The sequence below is a fragment of the Drosophila biarmipes genome, chromosome 2L (genome assembly GCF_025231255.1).
Source record: "Drosophila biarmipes strain raj3 chromosome 2L, RU_DBia_V1.1, whole genome shotgun sequence".
In the NCBI taxonomy this organism is placed as follows: domain Eukaryota; kingdom Metazoa; phylum Arthropoda; class Insecta; order Diptera; family Drosophilidae; genus Drosophila; species Drosophila biarmipes.
The window spans coordinates 14,094,613-14,115,036 of record NC_066612.1 but is presented as its reverse complement, the minus strand read 5'-3'; the positions used below and the strand labels follow the sequence as shown (position 1 = coordinate 14,115,036).

The 20,424-nt window shown below is 46.0% G+C and overlaps 3 protein-coding genes across 4 annotated transcripts in view; 2 read left to right on the top strand and 1 right to left on the bottom strand.

Moving 5' to 3' along the window:
- LOC108034147 (glycine, alanine and asparagine-rich protein) overlaps positions 1-18,138 on the top strand; it is a 58,940-nt gene extending 40,802 nt beyond the window's left edge. For both annotated transcript variants that reach the window (XM_050884895.1, XM_044094134.2), the window contains 4 exons: positions 13,285-13,836; positions 13,955-14,155; positions 14,680-15,382; positions 16,057-18,138. In XM_050884895.1, coding sequence (XP_050740852.1) covers positions 13,285-13,836; positions 13,955-14,155; positions 14,680-15,382; positions 16,057-16,499 — 1,899 coding nt within the window. In that variant the 3' untranslated portion in view covers positions 16,500-18,138. The remainder of the gene's footprint in view (positions 1-13,284; positions 13,837-13,954; positions 14,156-14,679; positions 15,383-16,056) is intronic.
- A 101-nt stretch (positions 18,139-18,239) lies between these two features.
- LOC108034148 (uncharacterized) lies at positions 18,240-18,909 on the top strand. Its single transcript, XM_017108947.3, has 2 exons — positions 18,240-18,833; positions 18,891-18,909. Exon 1 carries the CDS (start codon positions 18,334-18,336, stop codon positions 18,778-18,780), a length of 447 nt encoding a protein of 148 aa, XP_016964436.1. The 5' UTR covers positions 18,240-18,333; the 3' UTR covers positions 18,781-18,833; positions 18,891-18,909.
- A 146-nt stretch (positions 18,910-19,055) lies between these two features.
- On the bottom strand, positions 19,056-19,896 carry LOC127010629 (uncharacterized). The gene has a single exon (XM_050884896.1). The coding sequence runs from the start codon at positions 19,861-19,863 to the stop codon at positions 19,309-19,311; it is 555 nt and encodes a 184-aa protein (XP_050740853.1). The 5' UTR covers positions 19,864-19,896; the 3' UTR covers positions 19,056-19,308.
- Positions 19,897-20,424: the final 528 nt, after the last annotated feature.

Genomic DNA, 20,424 nt, shown 5'->3' with positions numbered 1-20,424 from the left:
ACACAAAATGAAAATGAAAAATGTTCTCGTACCTTAAGCAGCTTAAAATTAATTTACATGGCCACGGGTGTTGTAGGAGGAGCCCGCTTTGCTCTGAATGTGGAACTGAAGCCGAGGTTGGGCTGGCCTGGGTGGGGGGGTGAAAAAACTTCAGCGCAGTGGCATAGAATTATACATTTGCCGGCGGAAGTTGAAAGTGGCAGTCGCGGCACCCGTGCAGCCAGGTGGGGTGCAATCCACCGTCTAACCTCAAGGCCCGAACCCTCCGAACCCTCTGAAACCCATCAGGCGCCCCTGCCCCACCCGGCGAGCACTTAATAATACGGTTTATTAGCGACATAAGCACATCCGCTGCCAGTGCAGACATTTTAATTGGTAGGCGAGTGCATGGGTAACATAAAAATTATAGTCGTGCGGTGGGTGGACGGAGGTGGGCGGAGGTGGGCTGTGGTTGCCGCGGGGGCGTGGCCCCGCCAAACAGTGACAGACAAGCTGGCAGCAGGCAGCAGGGGGCGTGGGGGGGGGGGGGGGGGGGGCACGGGGCAGCCTCCAAGGCTGGGGCAATTGAAAAGTAGGATATACACTTCAATCATTGGCAGCCTTTGTCTCTGCCAAAGGATCGCCAAGTGGAGCGGCCGAGGGGTGGGGCACGCGGTTATGCGGCGAGGGCCCCGCATTGCCACAAATTAAAAACTGCTGCGTTTTTTAATCAAAGCTGCTTTAGGGGGCAGCCGCGACTCCGAGAATGGGGTGCCCAGCACTGGGTTAAGCCGTGGTTCTGGTAAAAAATTCTAGTAAATATTTCATATTCCTCTTTGCCAGCTTTATTAAATAGTAATTTATATAATTTTATTTCTCTCTTGTAGAATTTTTAATTGGCGTCATTACTTCCATATGCTAAATTCAATGCTTACGTTTATACCTAACGTATTTTTAGATTTCCAAGGGAATTAATAATTTTTCATTACCTTAAATTTGTGTTTAATGTTTTTTTGATTTATCATTATGTTTATCATTTTTAAAATTAACATAAAACATTTTCACAAATTTTGTAAAGGAATTGAAATGATTCTCTTATATACATTTTTATTAAGGGCTTATTTCAGACAAATAACACTATTAAAAACTTCGTTTTATTTTACCTTTTAAGTTAAGACAGACTCTTTAGTTATTAAAAGTCCCTCTTAGCCTCACCCTTTTTAAATGCATTCAAATTACATTAGGTGGATCCGTCTTCGTTTGAGTTTGGGCTTGCTTCTGAAAACAGAAAAGTTCGTTGTTAAGGATTATAATGCAGCGAAAAATGTTGCCATTATGGCTGCAGCGGCTTAGCGGGCTTCACCTTGTTTGCCGCCCGCTGCAAGACCCTCGAAACTCGGGAACCCTTCCTTACTTCGCCGGATTGGGCCGGGGGTGCCGGCTGGGGTGGCAGACGTACGAATTTTCCACATCCCTAAATCGCTAATCTGCTACGCATTTTTGCCGTACCACTCACGGCGCGCCTGCTCCTTCCACTCCCCCTGCTTTTTCCGCCCGTTTTCCTCCTCCTCCGAGTTTGTAATAATTTCGTCCTCGTCGGGCGCATTTTTCCCTTTTTTTTTGCACCCAAGCGCAAATCGGTAACTTTGAGCTGGAAAGTTTAGAGGCGGGTCGAGGGGGTTTCGGGATAGGGATCGGGCACGGGCTCGGGTTCGGGTTCTGGCTCGGATCTGGACTTGGGTCTGCCCCATCCTATACACATATGTGCGCGGGTGCGATAAGGCGGCAGAGAAATTGAAATTGTTACCATTTGAGAAGGTTGCCGCTGCTAGACGACGATGACGAGGACCGAGGTGTGCTAAACTCCCAGCGGGGGCCTGGGCAGGTGGTGCCGCCAAAAAGGACGAGACCAGCCCGACAAGGCGGCGTGGGGTTGGAGGACACGCGAAGGTTGTAAAACCGCCAACGCCGCCGACGCTGGAAATTTTGTGCTGCCAACTTTCAGGCGCTTTTGCTCGGAACTCAAGTGCGCTTCGGGGATTGTATTTACAATGGGGGTGGGTGGGGCGATGGTCGGTGGCTGTCTGGGGTGGGGGCCAGCTGGAGGCCGGGAAACTTCCTATGCCGAGTTTTGAGGCGTTGTTGATTATGTTGGCGCCGGCCATCGAGTGCCGCCTGGAGAGACGAGAAGTTTGGCGGGGCCGGGCTTATCCTCAGCTTCTGCAGACAGGTCTTAAATTCAGGGAGTACAGGAGCGAGAGGCACGGTTGATTGAAAGGCAGACAGAAGTCATTTAAACGATTCATGACAATTCGCGATTTCGCCAAACAAAAGCCATTTACTACGAATTATGTAGGCCTTGAAATATGTTCCATTTAGTATAGCATTTATAGAACCGGTATGCTAGTAGCAGAGAAGAAATACCTCTTATTTTAATGATTTATATATGATATAGTGCTATATAATAAAATGACTATTATAACTTGAGCCAGAAATACTTGATTAAATATTTAAAACTATAATATAAGTCTCATTACCTAAGATTTGCCGCATAAGTACCGCTTCTGAAACCTTAACTCAAACTCCCCGTGCTTTTCCTACCACCCAGCCCCAACAAACCTTTTTGGTAAATGAATTCTCAAAAAGTAACCCTTTCCGGACATATAGCTGCGATCTAGCAACCACCCGCACTCCTGGAAGCCGAAAAAGCCCAAGCCCAAATTCTCTTTCAAATTAAGTCTCAGACCCCTCCACCCCTGTGCAGCCACCCCTGCCCCGCTCTACCGCCGATGGTGGGAGCCAAATAATAAAAAACTTTTTGCCAGAATGTTTGTTGTATTATCTGCTGCTGCCCGCGGGGAGGATGAGGCGGGCCCGAGGGGGTGGGGTTTGGGAACTGCCCATAAAGGACGCCCATTTTTACGAGAAATATCACCAGCAAAAAAAGGATATTCCTAAGGCCCAAGGGGGAGGCGGGTCGGAAAAAAGAGAGGGCCCACGTGAGCTCATGCCAGCAAAACGTTTGCCGCATCTTTTGGGATTTCTTGCCTCGTTTAAAAATCATTCAAGCAGCAGACACCACCGCCAGAACCCAATCCAACTGGCCCGCCCGAAACTCAGACAGTGGCACAAATTGTGTCAAAAACCGTTTGGCTCGGATGGGATCGAATGGGTGGGGTTTTTGGGCTTGGGTTCGGTTTTGGTTTGGGTCTGGGTCGGGTCCACGGGCGCCACCTTCCGTGAAACGCTTGTTTGGGCTGCGCATTCATTTTTATGTTTTTGCTCATCCAAAAGACCCAAAGCCATCCCAATCCCGCCGCCCGCGCAGCCGGGGAAACTTTGACGCCTAACGAAAGAGGCAGCAAATAATTCATCATTTTGCCTTCAGACTTCAGAGTGTTTCCTCTGCCAAAATGGCGAGCCGAGGAGTTAGGAATGCCACGGAGCAGCCTTGTGCCAAGAAGTTTCCGCCGCCCACTTCCACGCCCCCAGAGCGTCAAAGAGGAAAATATTATTTGGAATGGTTTATCATCAATTTTATGTGCGATTTTTCTCTTTTTTCTTTTTGTTTGCGCTTTCCTCTCTCTTGGTTTCTGGCGTACTCCCATTCCCCCTCCCATTTCCCGGCAACTTTGGCAGCATCCCCTCGGTTTTCCTGGAAATGAGTCGCCTCCTCGGGCTTTAGTTTAGGGAGAAGGCCACTGAGCCACTGCGACTGTCTTTGCGAGTGAAAATCAACTGAAATTCGATTTGATTATGATTTGTTTCGATCGAAGGCGACGCCTTAGTTGGGCAGAGGGACACCAGAAAGGGGGGCTCCTCCACATCCGTTCGCAATGAAAATCGTGATGGCTGAAGTTGAATTTGATTTTTCACATTGCTTGGCATTCGCAGAGGGTGCCGCTGCCGGATGGAATACGTCCAATCGGCGAAGGAGGAGTCATCTCAGCGCTTTAATGGATTTCTCTAACAAGGTTTGGTTTTAATAGAGAAACGACCCAGAGCCAGTCTGAAATACAGTCTGTTGGCGGGGGCTATATAATTGCTTTAGGTTCTATACATAAGGCCAGGGGTCCTCCGACTTGTGCTCGATGGTCATGCATCGGAACTCTGCATCAGAACGGAACAGAATTTTAGGAACGGACTCAATATTTTTGTTCACAATAAATATAATATTATCATTTTAAATATGACATACCTGTACCACGTACGAGTGCACCACTTTTTCCGTCATCATTCGAGTGCGTTATTTTCCATAGTTTTAAAAAATATATTTGTTGCAAAATGACTGATAAAAAATGTCAAAAGCAGAAACCGCATCAATCAGCACTGTGTTCACCGTCACGGTATATTCGCTGTATATTTATGCACATATTTATGTATCCGAGATGATATTTTCCTGTTTTAGTTGTTTTGATTTTTGTTTAATTTGGCATTTGTATTTCTTATGATTTTTTGGCTGCGCATGCATTTAGTTTGCTTAAATATTTTATTTATTTAATATTTAATTGAGCTGCACGCAGCACTATTCTATTGTACAGTTGGTTACATAAGTCGGTGTACACAATACTTTTTATCCCCACGACGCATCGCAAAAACAAAATCCATACAAAGAGCGACGAAAAAGGTAATATTATAAAGGATCGATGCGGGAAAAAATTTAAATGTTTGGTCAGGCGACTCTTTTTCAGGCATTTGCATATTCAAATAATTTTTTATCAAGCCCATGGGCACTGAGAAAAAAGATGTGCTTCCGAGTGAGAGACTTTCTCTAAAATAGTAACATCAAATTGTTCTCTAACTCAACAACTAGTAAGGCAGATACCTATGAAAGGGAGGTTCCCTCTGTTGTACAGAGGGAGTTCAACATTTTCTTGCTGTGTAGGCACCGGTGTGCATGAATAATGAAATCAAGGGAGCGAGGGAAGGCTGCATCATAGAAATATTCGGACCTGCATTAATAAACCGAGCTTCCGGCCAATCAATGCACCAAAACGATGATAAAGATATGTTACTCAAAATATTTATGTTAATTATTTTCGATTTTTCAACATTTGTACTTTTCTACGGTGCCGTTGAAATAGATACTGGTTTTGGTGCGAAACCGCTATATATACTGAAAATCAATAATGGCCACTAATTAAAGGCCATGTGCCCATGCATAATTGATATATTTATTTGCCGAACTCGTAACCGACATTATACCGCTTAAGTACCAACTCCCCGAAGGTCTTCTGCTGCCCCCACCCGGATTATGATAACCGGCCCAAGGTGGCTCAAGTTACACAATCCTCCTCCACTGTTCTGGGCCAGCCCTCCGAGCCAGCTTAACTGCAGTCGATCGCTGTCCCCCTCGCATTTCCCAAACACCCGGGCTCTGAACTCCCAAATACCCAAACACCCACGGGCATGACATTGGGTTTGGTTTTCGGTCTGCCTCGACTGCCGTTTGGCTTTCCCTCTCACCTGAAGTGACAAAGTCTCGCCATCTCGGGCGCCGAAAACGATGCTGTTGGCCTGCTGCACACACGGTGTATGCGGAATGTGCGTGAGGTGTGGAAGCACAGGCCATAGATTTCACTTAACTGCAACGCAGTGCCGACGTGCAGGTGTCGTCAACAGCACTCTGCGCCCCGCCATCTTCATATCATCATCATGATGGGAATTCATATGCAAATCCGAAGCGCAAATCATCGTCGGAACTTGGGCCCACATCATCAGCAGCAGCGGCGCCTCTAGATGTCTTCGAACCAAGGGGCTGGAAGAATTTAGAACTGCTCTTGGAGCTGGCTTAAGGAGGCAGGCTAGGCATTGTAGCAAGTAAATAACTCATAAGCGTCAGCTAATGCACGGGAATCCTGAATATTCTAGCATCCGTCACAACTACGCCGGAACCTTTTCAGAGGTCTTTAACAGGATAACGCAGCCCCAAGAGCCATCAAATTAAATCGTTGTCCCTTCATCTGTGGTTCCTTCATCTGGTATTGATATGCAGGTAAATAAATTAGGTGGGGATAGGAGGCGAGGGCTTTTAAAGGTTTTCGAGAAGAAACAAACTACCAACTTAAAAATAAACCCTTATCAGATCTTGTTTATTCGAAACCTTGTTAGCTCTTTAGAAGTACACTTAACTTCCATTTTTATTCTCTCATGATAAGTTCCATTTTGATATATCATTCTGATGGCTTTGTAATTCCCGGATTCCCGGGGAAAAATAGAAAAAACTGCTCCATCTACTGCGGGGGCAAGGCCTTTGTCCACTTTTAGGCGATTCGCACACGCAGCTGCCCACCTGTCAGGACCCCCGCCCGCCGGTTCCGGCTACAGCTGGGCTTGTTCGACTAATGCATTGACTAACGGGCACATCAGGCGTGCAACTTGGGGGTGATGGTGGGGATTGTGATTTGTAGGGGTAGGAAAAAAAGTGGACTGGAATGCGTCGGCCATCAGGCGCAAAAACCAAAAATAAAATGCAATTTTTGTTTGCCGTCCAAACGGGCGGGAGGGTGTTGAAATTACGCCAGGGTGGGGCTGGGTGGCTTGTGTGCGCTGCCCACCCCCGGTGGGTGGCATTAACTGGGCAACAACCCGGCGAGCCTACAACGCAGCAGCAGTAGGCGTGCATTTGCGTGGTGGGCATTAATTGTGATGTCTGGCCGGGTCCAAAGCCTGGGCGGATGAGATGAGTAAGTAGATATCCTTGTATGTGAGGCAGCGTTTTTTCACCCCCTGCCCCCGAATGGAATCGGTTCCGCGGCCGCCTCATTGATAATAATGCCCCTGCATCACTCCTTTTTTTTAGCATCGGTTGCCGGTGCATTCGTGGTGGAGCTCGTCTCACGTCGGCTGGGTCCGTGCTTTTATTTTTTTCGCTCATTTTTATGTGGGTATATATATTTTTGCATGCGTAATATTTTTACACGCCAACACAGATGCAGCGGAGCCTACCGCCGCCGCTGTCCAGTGAGCGGCGAGAGTGCGTCGGTGTGCGTGTGTGTGCGTGAAAAAGGACCAAAAAAGCTCCGCCTTTAAAAATGTGTGCGCACCAATTGCCATTTGTGTCTCTGTGTTTTTTCTCCTTTTTCCTCTCGCGCATAACGCACGCAGTCCGCTGCAATCGCTGATAAGCGTGATGCACCACCACCCACCTCCAGGCACCCACCGCCCATCGCCCGCCACCCACTGCGCCCCGTTGTTGCTGTAAATGGGAGTGCAAATAAGGGAAAAAGTTGGGAAGGCCGTTGCACAAAAGGCAAGTGCAAAAAGGCGTTAAAAAACGGCGACCGAAGACATGTTTTTCTCCTCTAGTGGCCTCGGTTAACTGGTCCATATGGGGCATCCCCGAGCATATGCGGGGTATTCTTTACATGCTTGTAGGCGGTCTTTTTCGTATTTTATTTACGCACCTCTGCGACGGACTGCCGGGCTGGAGTGGACCGTTGTGGGCCGTTGTGGGCCGTTGTGGGCCGTTGTGGGCCGTTGTGGGGTGATCCTGGGCGGGCGGGGGTGTGGCAACATAGGCAGGGCCGATGCGGTTAAGTGGCCAGGGAAAAGAGAGAGCCGCTCGTGCGGTTGCGGTCGCCGAAGGAAGCGGGCATCAATGTCTGACAATATTATGTTTCAATTTCGGAACGTGATGCGGCGATAGGGGGCGTGTAAAAAACGATATATAAGGACACGGGACAAATTACAAATGAGCCGCTTCAAAGGGCGGCGGAAAGCGATTTTGCCTGCCAATGCGAGAAATTTGACTGCATGATTAAATAAATTGGCAAAAGATTGCTGGGGAAAACAAAACTTAATGAGAAAAATATTGTTTAAAAAATAGGGAGTAATTTTTATAGTATTAAAAAAGCATAGTCTGGGATTTGATATGATTTTACTTAAAAAAACTTAACTCAGTGAGCTGATACACGTTTCTAATATTTTACGATTATTGGTTCCTGCATACATATAAACAAATTTAAATGGCTAAAAGATAACGCTCTCTCTTTTTCTAAGCTCTGTTGAGTAATTATAACCTTTACTTTTTACTCTGCTTCACAAATATTTAATGCTAATTTATAATAAAATTAAAATGAATTCAAATCAAAATATTTTAATAACCTAAAAATACAATATGACCATGAATTTTTTTATATGCTCCTTTTGGCATGTTTTACTTCAAGACTTTTAGAAACTAAGTAAAAACGAATCTTAGTTCTCAGTACATTTTAAAGACATAAACAAAAACGATTCAAGGTTTTGGTTCCAGGGAGATATACTTATACTTAAAAATACTTTTAAACAGGCAGCGTTCCGTCTGAAAGTGGCACTAAAAATCAACACTCAAACCGGGGAACATAAAATGTTAGCGCCATATTTCGCAGCCCAATCCCATTACTCGATCCAGTCAACCGGCTGTCTCGACCTAACCACATCATAAACTAATCAGACCAGACAAGGAAGGACCCGTGCCCATTCCACTCGGGTATTATTCCGAAAGGACTCCCTGCTTTCAGCGGCTGGCTTCGCGTTGGTCAACAAAATGTTGCATACTTTATGGCGCTGGGCAAATAATATTCGCGTGCAGCATAAAAAGCGACGGCTGCCGCCTTTGTTGTTGGGCGATTGAGTGGCATGCAGCGTTAGTTACAGTGGCCCCGAAATGTATGTAACAAGCGCAGCGATTACCCGCCCTCCGCCCAAAAAAAGCGATCTGATGTGAGTAACTTTGACCCGTTTTGTGGCCAGCACCGCGAGTTGAAACGAGAAACGCGGAAAAAAATCGAATCAAGTGCTCGATGGGAGCGATTTCCCATTTTTTCGCTCGTTTTTTATTTGCTAAATAATGCTGCCTACCGTTTGGGTGGAAAATGGAAAAGCAAAACATCATCAATGCCATCAAATGCGAGGGGCGGCGGCGCGGGAAAGCGGAAAAGCCGGCGGCTGCGCCTGGGGTGGACCAAAGCTGCCCCGTTCGCCCACCCTAAAATTGCACACAAATGCAGTCGGTACTAAGCTTTGATGCCGCGCCTGCCTTGTTGGCAGCACACTGCTGTTCAAAATGCCCTTTGACGGGCTGCATAACAATGTTTTAGTGGGATTGCAGTAATAGTCTTGTAAATAGGTATACCAATTGAAGGTGTAATTGATATAATATTGTTAAATTATAGAAGGAATTCATAAGGAAAGAGCACTCCCTGTCGCCCTTCTCTGCAGCTGCATTTTTTGTTGCCAATTGTTTTTTCACTTTGCTCATTTCTCGCGGCAAGTGCAAAGCATGAAATAAGTGCGATGATGCCACCCCCAGCACTTCATCCCTGTGCCGCGCTTCACCTGCAGATGCGTTCGCTTTTTAGCTACAAAAGTTGCAACAACAGTTCCCAGTGACCCCGCTCTCCCCGTGGCCTTTGTGCGTGTGTGAAAAACAAAATAGAAATTTTAACGGAAACGAGAAAATTTTATAATGGCGCACACAGGGCGTATGAGTGCTGGCAGTTGCCATGGCACCTAATATGCAGATGATTCGAGGACAATGGACTGCAGGGATATGTGTGCTATTCAAAAATATTCAGATTGGGGTCAGGCCAGAGATTTCGGAGCGATCGCATCGGACTCAGATTATGAGGTACTTCCCATGGATGTTCACTTCTCCAGCTGTGAAAAAGAACTTTCAATCATCCAGCAGCATTTAAAAATCAATGTGCAGCTTAGCCAGCTGTAATCCCCATTTCGGACTATCAAACTAAGCCTGTTATTACCTGGTTCATAACACGCCCTTTGTCGCCTTTTTGGGCGCTGAGCAAATAAATAACCCGCCACCCCATACAAATACCGGAATCACAAACGTCCTATGTAAACGCACACATATCACTTATGTATATCGCTTTCAATATTTCATATATGTGCGACAGGGTATTTGTTGTGAGTTGTTACGCTGCCCGTCCATTTGATCGCCCGGCCGAGGGCTAAAACCGTGGCTGGTAACTAATTTGAAACTGTCCCGATGCATCCGACCCACACCCACTCCCCTGATTTGTTCTATACTCTCAATTTATTTTTTGTGTCGCTGCAGCGGGCTCCATCACGTAGAATGCAGTTCCAGTTCCCCTGTTCGCGAGGCTCACTTTTTGTAATTGCTTTGGCCAGCGTAGATATTATTTTATTGTGGCCGTTTTTTCGGGCTTTTATATTTATATATACACAAGTGCACATATATTCTGTGGCGCAGTACATGCATTTAATGCATTCGAGGGTGGCAGTCGAACTTTCAACCCAAATGGAAAAATCACCTAGGCTTCACTGGAATAGGAGCGTTCTGCTGGAACTCGTGCAGCCGCAGGATTCCATTGCCCAATTTCGGGTTATCCCATAGCTCTTTTAGATATTTCATCTGCTACAGATGGCACACCCCGGACAGCCCTGTAATCAAGCAGAGGCAGCGTCTTTCAATTTCTTCTGCCGTCGAGTGCCCTGCAAGCCTCTCCTCCTTTCTTTGACTACTGCAGAGAAGGCCACAAGAGTTTTCCTTAATTAAACGAGACCGGAATCGGGGACGAGACTGTGACTGGCCAAAGACTTGGGGCCGACATTTTTCAAAGTCCAAGACTGAGACGGAACCGGAACAACTCCGTCGGGAGTCTTTGTGAGAGCCCGATTCCTGCTCGACCTCCTCAGACATGACTTGGGCTCATCCCAGGCAACCTTGACTTTGCCGGCAGCCCTCCTTGGCAAGTAATTTGTTTTGGGCCCGACAGCAGCCCACGAGGCGTATGAGTAACACCTGCCAGGCAGGAAAGCACACACACTCGCACGCACTCTGGAGGAGTGGCCATAAATCCTAGCATTTACTTCCATTTCAAGGCTCGCCGGCGGAGTGGGGAAGTTGCTTTTGAAGTCGCTCACACAAATTTGTAGCCCTTTTTCGGCAGCGACCACAGGAGGGGGAGGTGGCAGGAAGCTCCTCTAAATATCAGAAATATGCGGGCTTGTGGCATCTTACCAAGTCGAGGCAAAGCCACGGGGCAGGCAGGGGCAGGGCAGAGTTCAATGCAGAAGGCAGTCCCCAAAACTAACAACCGATGAGGTGGCACTGGCTGGGGAGGTGGCAGGAGGATGGGCACGAACATGTGCCAGCCTAAAAGCAGACTTTGACTTCGACGGCGTCTGGAGTGCGGCACTACAATGCCGGCAACCTCTAAGCACACGCATAATGAATTACCACCCAGTCAGGAATCGTCCTGCCTCCCTTGTCCTGGCTCCCTTCCCTGGGCCACCAACTGCCGATGACATATTTCTCCAGACAGAGGCTGCCTTTGCCCTGCCCGCCGAGCAGCGCCTAAAAGGCAGCTAAGAAAATTTGCGTTTAACTCATAAGTGCGTGAAAGGGTTGCCAGGACCTGAGTCCCAGGCGCCCAGTCCCAGTCGCAGTCCCATCCCTACCCCCACATCCCACCCAGGCCGCCCAGCTCAGCATCCCTGCCAAGGGGTTGCCTCTGTGCACTGTCAAGGAAATTGTAGTTTAAATGAAATGGAAGTTGCTTTTATCAACGGCGAAGGAGGTGGTCTGGGGGCTTAGGGCTTCGGATTGGGACTGGCAGTAGGGTGGTGGTGGGGCTAGTGTGTGTGAGCTTTCTTAGAACTTCTCCCCGGTGTGTGGGTGTGTATATAAATTAAAACGCCTAAACATATGCATTAGTTTTTGTCTCAGTCTCACACCCCCCTCGTGTGGGTGTGTGTGTGTGTTTTCAGGGGGATTGGGGTAACTCCAAAGTTTTTGTGGTTACGACATTGGTTTTCGGGGGAGGTGCGAGCGAGGATGCTTGAGACGAGCCCTGAAACCGGGTGGCTCCCGGGGTACGAGCGTGGGGCGAGCTGTCAGTCTCGAGTCGGTCTCGAGCTGTGGCCTGACAACTTAGTCTAATGAGAATTCAAATTCGAAACCCAACTACGCAATCGTGCTGAAGAAATTAAAAGAAATTGCACATGAGGTGCGGCTGTGTGTATCGAACAGTATTATATATGTGTACGCAAACTGGGAAGGCTCTAGGTAAGAAATCAAATATTTGTTTCACTTTCTGGCCGTAGACTAGAGAATATTTGTTCAAACTCGAGTCGGAAGTCGAAGCGTAAGAGAAAAGTGCACGAGGCCAGTGCCAGGCTGGGGGGAAAAAGGGTCTCATGATAATTAACTTATAAATAAGGAAGGTACAGCCTGCTCCACAGGTAGGGAGAAGATGAAATACACTGGAAAAAGTAACGCCCAATAAGATGTTTTATATTATAAATCAGCTTTCGGTCTCGAATTCCATATACCCAGAGCTCCAGCAAATTAATGTTAATTAAGTTTTAGAGTCCATTCACGTTTAAAGGGCAAAAGAAGGAAGCCCCAATCTCGATGGCCATCCCCACGGAACACAGCTTCATTTGTGCTGCCATTCCCAGTGCCAGTCCCCAATCTCAGGACACCAGCATCGCCACTCCTTAGGACGGTGTCCTTCCACCGCAAAACCAAAGGAGTGCGGAGCAAAAATGCTTGTGTGCCGGACGCGCAACGTCTTGGGCGAAATGTTTCATTAGAGCCATGTTGCCCGCAAAGGGGCTGGACGGGATTGGTATGGGAGCCCGAACCCGAACCCGTAACGTAGACCCACCGCCCACTCAAGTGACCCAACCCGGCCCACCATACGACTAATTTCCAGTGCACAAAAGGCGGACAGTGAAAAAAGGCAACCCCAAGAATGGACAGCCGGGAAAAAGGAGCAGATTGAGGGTGAACTGGACCTGGCCTGAAGATGAAAGCCGGCAAAACTTTCCCCTTGAAGCCCGGTCTGGGGCTTGCGACGATTTCTTTGACGTTGCGTCTTTTTTGCATTCTTTTCAATGCTCTAACGAACTTCCAACTGGTTCTACTCCTAATCATTGGGATTTGGCATATCGAACAAAGTCCCGAAACTTTGTGCGGTCTCCAAAAAGTTCTCTCATCGCTTGCTAAAAAAAATGTTAAAAGGGGAAGTGGTCATGCAAATATTCCCTTCTGCAAAATTACTTAAGGGGTTAAATGAATATTCAAATAGCTGACTCTTCATATTATAATAATACTTTTTAAATTAAAAACCATAACATTACTGCATTTCATTTCGTGAAATGAAATTAATAGGTACTTGTTCCAAAAGGAACAACAAAACGATAAAAGAGACACAGAAAATAATACAAAGTATATGTAATTAAAAAATTGGTATTTTTAAAAATGAATATCTTAAGTTACATTTTAATTTTGATCAAACCTTTTTTAAAACTTTACATGTTTCCTTATCCTTCCAGGAAACCATTCCGGCAACACCGGTCGTGAGCACCGACACCACCGCCAGCGTGGTTGGTGTGGGCGTGGGAGGCGTCGCCGGAGGAGGGGCCGGGGCTAGTGCAGCAGCCGGAGCGGTTGGCACCGGCGGCCTGCTGGGCGAGGTGGTCAGCGGACTGGGCGGTGGCCTGGTCAGCGAATCCGAGGCCTACGCCGGCCTGATGAAGGACGCCGACAAGCTGAAGCTGATGCTGCTGGCCTGGAACTACCAGAACTCGACGGCGGTGCGCAACGGGACCGAGGGTCCCGACCTGAGCGTGGTGGGCGGTCTGTGGGCCCAGTACCAGAACGCGCTGGCCCAGAATGCGGCCGCAGCGGCGGCGGCGAGCGGCAAGATGGACAGCTCGCTGTCGCCGGTGCCGCGACAGGACGCCCACTCGCCCATGGAGACGCAGGACGAGACGAACTCGTCCGGCCAGAAGGAGGAGGACGAGGTGTCCGAGGACGACTCCGACGACAAGCTGGACGAGAAGCTGGCCACCACACACGATCCCGAGCGGCTCAAAGCCTTCAATGTGAGTAAAGCGAGAGCTGTGAGTGAGCGGCGAATGTAAAGCCAAGCGTTGCCAAAGATTCGCCAGAGATCTGGTCACCGGTCTGTGTGGGCTACTACAGCTTCCCCGCCTCTTTCAGATGTTCGTGCGACTGTTCGTCGATGAGAATCTCGATCGCATCATCCCCATCTCGAAGCAGCCCAAGGAGAAGATCCAGGCCATCATCGACTCGTGCGCCCGGCAGTTCCCGGAGTTCAGCGACCGATCCCGCAAGCGAATCCGCACCTATCTGAAGTCGTGCCGGCGCAACAAGAAGACCCGCGACGGATGGGAGAACACGGTGGGTTTGGTGGGGATAACGCAACTAAGTTACTTGGAAGTCACATATTTGACGTACAATGAGTAGGCACAGGGGATTCGAAAGAAAATGGATTTTACCTTCACATTTTTTTAAACTTATTTTTTAAAACAATATAATGTTTACCTTGGAAAAACAAAAAAAAGAGATTTTTTGGTAGCAATGTTGAATTAACACTCTACATCATCATCATTTGTTGTTATACTATCTATTAAATTCTCAAATTTTTTTCGGGACAATTCATTTTCCCATGCACACCTTCTACAATGATGTTTTTCCAAGAAAGCAAGTAAATCGTATTTCCCTTATGCAAAAACAGAGTGCTTTCTTGACAGTACTTACAATTTTTCCTAAGCCACGTTCCCAGAATTTTCATGCCGCATACATTTAAAACTTTATATTCCTAGAGTGCTTCTTAGACCGTTTTTAAAGCAAAAGTTGTATATGTAAATCCGACGAGTACACAACTGAATGTCCAAAAATGTAACGCTGCCCTACTTTTGCAGACCCGACCCACTCCCGCTCATCTGACGTCCGTGCAGGCGGAGCAAATCCTGGCCATTGCCTGCGAGAACGAGTCCATGAACGCCAAGCGGATGCGCATCGGCCTGGAGCCCATCACGCACGCCGTTCCCGCTCCCGGGAGCGCGGTGGCCGCAGCAGCGGCGGCAGCGGCGGCCGCCGCGGTGGTGGCCGCCACAAGTTCGGGAGCCGGCGGCACCATCACCACGACCGCCGGAAACGCCACGGCGACCTGCGGCATGGGCGGTGTGGCGGACGCCGCCGGACTGACCAGCGTGGCGGCCTCCGCTCTTCCGTTCGCCAGCGCCGTCGGCTTCGCGCGCTCCACGCCCAACTCGGAGCACGCGGACGTGCTGCCCTTCGGAGGGGCAGTGGGCACTGTGGGCGGCAGCGGGGGCGGTGGTGCCGCCGGCGGAGGCGGTGGCGGGATGAGCTCGGCGCGCAGCTCCCCCCTAGCCCTCAGCTCGAACGCCAGCGTGAGCGGCGGCGCCAGCGTGACCGGGTTGGCCCTGGCCAACGGAGCAGGCGCCTCCAACGGCGCCGGACTGCCGGCCAGCAGTCCGTACACCACGGACTTCAGCTCCCCCTCGACGGCCTCTCCCTTCGTCGCCGCAGCAGCAGCCGTCGCCGCGGGCCGTGCTCCCAGCTATCCCGGCTACTTTCCCGGAGTGGCTGGCCTGGGAAATGGTGAGTACAGCTCTGACCAGAAGTGGAAAAACAGTCAGTTTAGTGGCCATTATGCGTGCACCATAGAAGGCAATATATGCCAATCATTTCTTAAGTTACCTAAAGTGAAACTTATGTAATAAAAAGTGAAATATTGTTACTTTATTCTCCTAATGTCTTTAAAAAAAAAAATAATAAGTGAATTCTTACTATTCTGCAAATTAAAAATCAATTAAACGTTCCTTTTTATTTAATGAGAAATGATATTATTTGTTTTTCTTGTGCATAGGGTGAGACTTATTCACATATATTTTTTCATCAATTTGATTAGGCTCATTTTGAACAAATTAAAAAGAACTTCAACATTCTATGGCTTTTTTTAGCAGATACAGCATACTAACAAGAAGTGTGTTACATATAAAATATTTACAATTTAAAAAATAGTATATAAAGCTTTTACAAAATAGGCCTTTGACCAAAGTAATACAACATTCCCAATAATGCCACTCAGTATTTACCATTTATAGTTATCGTTATTCGACTCGTAAAACTCTTCTAGTAAATGACCACTAAATTTTGATTTCACGATAGAGCTTAAATTTCTGCAAATTTTAAAAATACCATTTAAGAATACTGTATTACATTTTTTGTACTTGTTAACTTGAATTGATGCCAACCATTGCTTTCCCTTCCAGTCACGCCCACCGACCTCTCGATGAAGCCGACCAGCCTGTCCAGCGGCCTCGGCGGCAACTTGGCCAGCAACAACAACAGCAACAGCTCCGTGGCCGGCAACATCAACTCGCAGCTGAGTGCCGCCAACCTGGCCACCTTGAGCAATGCGAACAACAACAACGCGCTGGTCACCGCCACGCAGCAGTTGCAGCAGCTGCAGCAGCAACAGCAACAGCAGCAGCAGCAACAGCAGCAGCAACAACAGCAGCAGCAACAACTGCTGGTGGCCGGCGGCGGGGGGATGGACGGGCAGTCCGTCCGCGCACCGCCCATCCTGCCGCACAAGCTGAGCGCCAACGAGGTGTCCGCCGCCCGGCAGGTGATATCCGCTTACCGCGAGAGCGCCGCCTTCCTGCTGCGCACCGCCGACCAGGTGGAGCAGCTGCTCGTCCAGCAGCAGTAGGCGTGGCCCGGGACCGCGCGGGGTTGTTCCTATTTTAAATTAAATTTAAAATGAATCACACACACTCCACTGAAACGCAACACACACAAGCCAAACTAAGCGAAAATAGTCAAACCACATAGCGCAAACGGAGACGGGCTGGAACTGGCCCACAGGATGCAAGGCAGAACCATATGTAGCTAAAGAAGTTCGTTCAAACAAAACATTTCAAGTGTTTTTTCCTCCAACTACGTACAGCATATTTAAAATAGAACTTAACGATAAACAAAAACCAAAAGAAATATCAAGTATCGCAACAGTAAAATAGTAGGGCTGCCACAGCTAGCTGACTTGACTTAGGTTCTCACCTAAATTCACCAGATACTTCTCTTCCTTGAAGCCTGCGACTTCGGTTTCCTCAGGCATTACACAGTATCCCCTCTTGGGATGGTTTCAATGGACTCTCTCAGACTCCTCCGAGTACTTTTCTTCGCACTAATAACGATCGGCAGTAGTTGCAATTCAGATAGCCAGGCAGCTCTAGTAAAAATAAAACCAAGCAGCAGTTCAACGTACTACAGTGTCTACTAAAAGTAAACCTACAATAGCCATACACAAACACTCGCATTGATTTTGTTTCAACTTTTTATTATCGCATGTTTTTGGACTCTCGTCCCTAGGAGAGCCGTAGATTCCGGGCCCGATTTTAATGTGCGCGATTTGTTAAAAAATTTTAAATATAATAAATAAGTTGAGGTATTGTTGTAAATTTTAAGAAAATCGATAAAACTAAAAAAAAAAACAGAAAAAAAAACGTAAAACTATGAGAAAACACAGGGTGATACTTTGAAAAATTATTACAATGCATAAGCTAAAAATTAAAAAAGAAAATGTAAAAAAAATTTATGGAAATGAAGTAAGGCATAGATGTTGGTAAATGTGTATTTAAAGTTTAGAATCTACATTTGTATACTGTTCCAGGATTCATTGTTCTTGAGTACTATCAATTGAGTTTGTTCCTTGTCTTATTTCCCTTTTAATGGGTGTATATAATTTTCATGTTTTTATTCTGAGACCTCTTAGGTTAACCTGTTGCTTTTTACTCACATTCGATTATTAAATAGATACGGAATAAAATATTTAAATACGAAATAGCCATTCATGTTTTTGGAAATATAAATGTGCATGTAAAAATAAGAGAACACTAACACGAACATAGAAACACAAGGAACATCGGTATGTATGAGTGTGCAGAACGACATGGAGATCCGCTATGCAAGGCAAATTATAGAATTTAATTATATAAATTAATTGCTAAAATTATTTAACCACAAATAATTATTGACTAAACCTAAATAAATACTCCAAACGAACTTGATAAATGGCTTGTAAGCAGGAGAAATATTTATACGGAATACTTAAATATAATGTAATGTGTGGCATTTGCATTGAAGAGTAAACTAATTGAACTAACACGAGGGCAACACAAATGAAACAAGACATTTTAAAAATCGAATTAATAAAGAATTTATGAGAATTATATGTACATTAACACAGCTTGCCTTTTCACTGGGGATACTTTCGATTAATATTTTACTTAAAATGCTCATGTTCTGATTTTCCATACTTAATCTTCGATAAAAGCTATTTATAATTCTTTTGGTTGAGCGGTATGAATTTGCTATCAGTTTTTAAATTTTTCCGCGTTATAACTATATTATAACAAAAATTAAAATATTATCGTCTGGATTTAAACTGACAAGTAGTATCTGTCATTTTTAATTCTGCCAAGGGCTGTAAATAATTCTGGAGCTTGATTTCTTTGTATATATTCCGAAATTCTTTGTTATTTCCAATGAGCCATCCCTTTGGATCTGACGGCCCGCACTTCAGGCGAGCGCGTCAGCGGGACAGATTTCCCAGTCTGATCGACGGGTTGGGTGTCACTGGGGATGGTCTGGTGTCCAAAATGGGAAGCTCGAGCACCGCAGATATGGAATCCCTGGTCAAGGAGGGTGGCTTAACAACTTCCCAGCCGGAAAAGCGAGCGGGCCATCCAGCATTGGACGCAAACGTACCGCCCCACAGGCTGTATCTACGCTCCACATCACGAGGATTGCGTCGAGCCATCGACATCTTCCTGCCACGATTTCAACCCGATGGGAACTTAGTCTCCTCTGACGGAGATCAGTTGTCTGAGGACAACGTGGAGTCCTCGTCCAACGCTCAATCGATATCGGTGGCGCAAGAAACCAGTTTTTCACAGCTTCCTGCTGCCCCTCGGCAACTGGATGAGATTTGATCTCAAACGAACTCCTTACTCTTGGGTCCAAAAAAAACGAACCACGATTTCAGGTGACTTAAGCTGATTTAAAGCTCAAGCCAATAATTATAGAAATCTCTAAGGTACAGCTGTTCCTCTTTGATTTAATGAGCAGCCAGAAAAACTGGGTCCACAGTAACCTTTCAATTTCCTGTTAATTGTTCCGATTGCAAGACAGGTTTTTATATCCATTGCAGAAGTCTTTGAAATCCAATTGCTTATTTAACAACGAATAAGTAAGCAACGAATTTTTTTTTAAATATGTGGCCTTTTATTTAACAAGGAAAACTACAAAAAATTCAATATGCATTACAGAAGTCTTTGAACACCAATAGATTATTTAACAACGAATAAGTTAGCCACAAAATCTGTTTTCAATAATAGACTGCCTTATATTTAAGAAGGCAAATTCATTTTAAAGTATACATTTCGATAAAAGGCAAACGCCAATAAGTTTTCTTTTGGGTTAACTTAAAACGGAATGCTAAAGAGAGAGGTCTTTTAGCTCTAATCCTCAAAGTACTCATAATCATCATCATCGGTCTCTAATTTCGTTACCTTTCCTTTTTCTTTAGAGCCCAATGTGGCTAACATTTCTTTTTGAATTTTTTGCAAATTTTTCAGAGTTTTCTTTTGAATTTGTACCAGGTTCTTTAGTTCTGCATTTCCTTCTTCAATTCTGCCCAGCCTCTCATTTAATTTTTCAGCAAGTGTTTGCAGCCGCTTCTGAAAATCTTGATTGCTATCTATGAACGGCCTTTGAGCGGCGAGGCAGAAAGCTCCACATTGATTAGGGGCATCGGTAAGCACACATGGTTCATCTTGTTGAGCAAATTTCACACTTGGCCTACAACTTTCTTCAATTTTATTCAGCTTCTCCAGAATTTGGATAAGAAGAAGGGTCTCCAAGAGGCTTCCATGAAGATTTCCAGCTTGGGGAATCAATGTCTGCGGAATGGGCTGCGGACGAGTGGGCCAGTAAGCATAATCCTGGGATCTAGCCGTACTGTACAGATTGCAGGCGATGAAGGCGAAAAAAATAGCAATTTCGATTTTGTACATTTTAAAAGCGTAGAAGTGCCGAGGGCAAATAAAGCCGATGTACTGATTTAAAATATATTCGTCGAATATTCAAGACCCGCTTAATGGTCTACGTATTCAAAATATACATTAGGGTGGTCCACTCTTGTGCGAGAACTCAAAAATATTATAAATTATTAAATAAATTAAATATTTTAAAGCTTGATCCAAAAAAAAAGTAAAATTTTTCATTTGTTAATTGGCAATCTAATGTCAATATTATATTATATATACAAATTTATAAACTTAAAAAGCCAAGCCGAAACGTCAAATAGAAGAGTGAGAATTAGAATCTAAATTGTGGACCACCCTAATGAAATTAAATGTTTGCACCAACAGATATTTTGATACTCATCCGAAGATTTCAATTCCACAGTTTGCTTTGATAAGGCACATGCACCATATATGTACATATATACGATTATTTCAATTTTGAAATACAAGCAAGGGAGAACGCTTAGTCGATGCCACCGACCGTTACTCGATATAAAAGTAGCAAAGCGCGTGTTTCCGCAATTGCACACTTTGTTTCCCTACCATTAT

Bases quoted from the DNA above. Each gene is read 5' to 3' on its own strand.
- LOC108034148 (XM_017108947.3), top strand. From the start codon at position 18,334: ATGAGCCATCCCTTTGGATCTGACGGCCCGCACTTCAGGCGAGCGCGT.
- LOC127010629 (XM_050884896.1), bottom strand. From the start codon at position 19,863: ATGTACAAAATCGAAATTGCTATTTTTTTCGCCTTCATCGCCTGCAAT.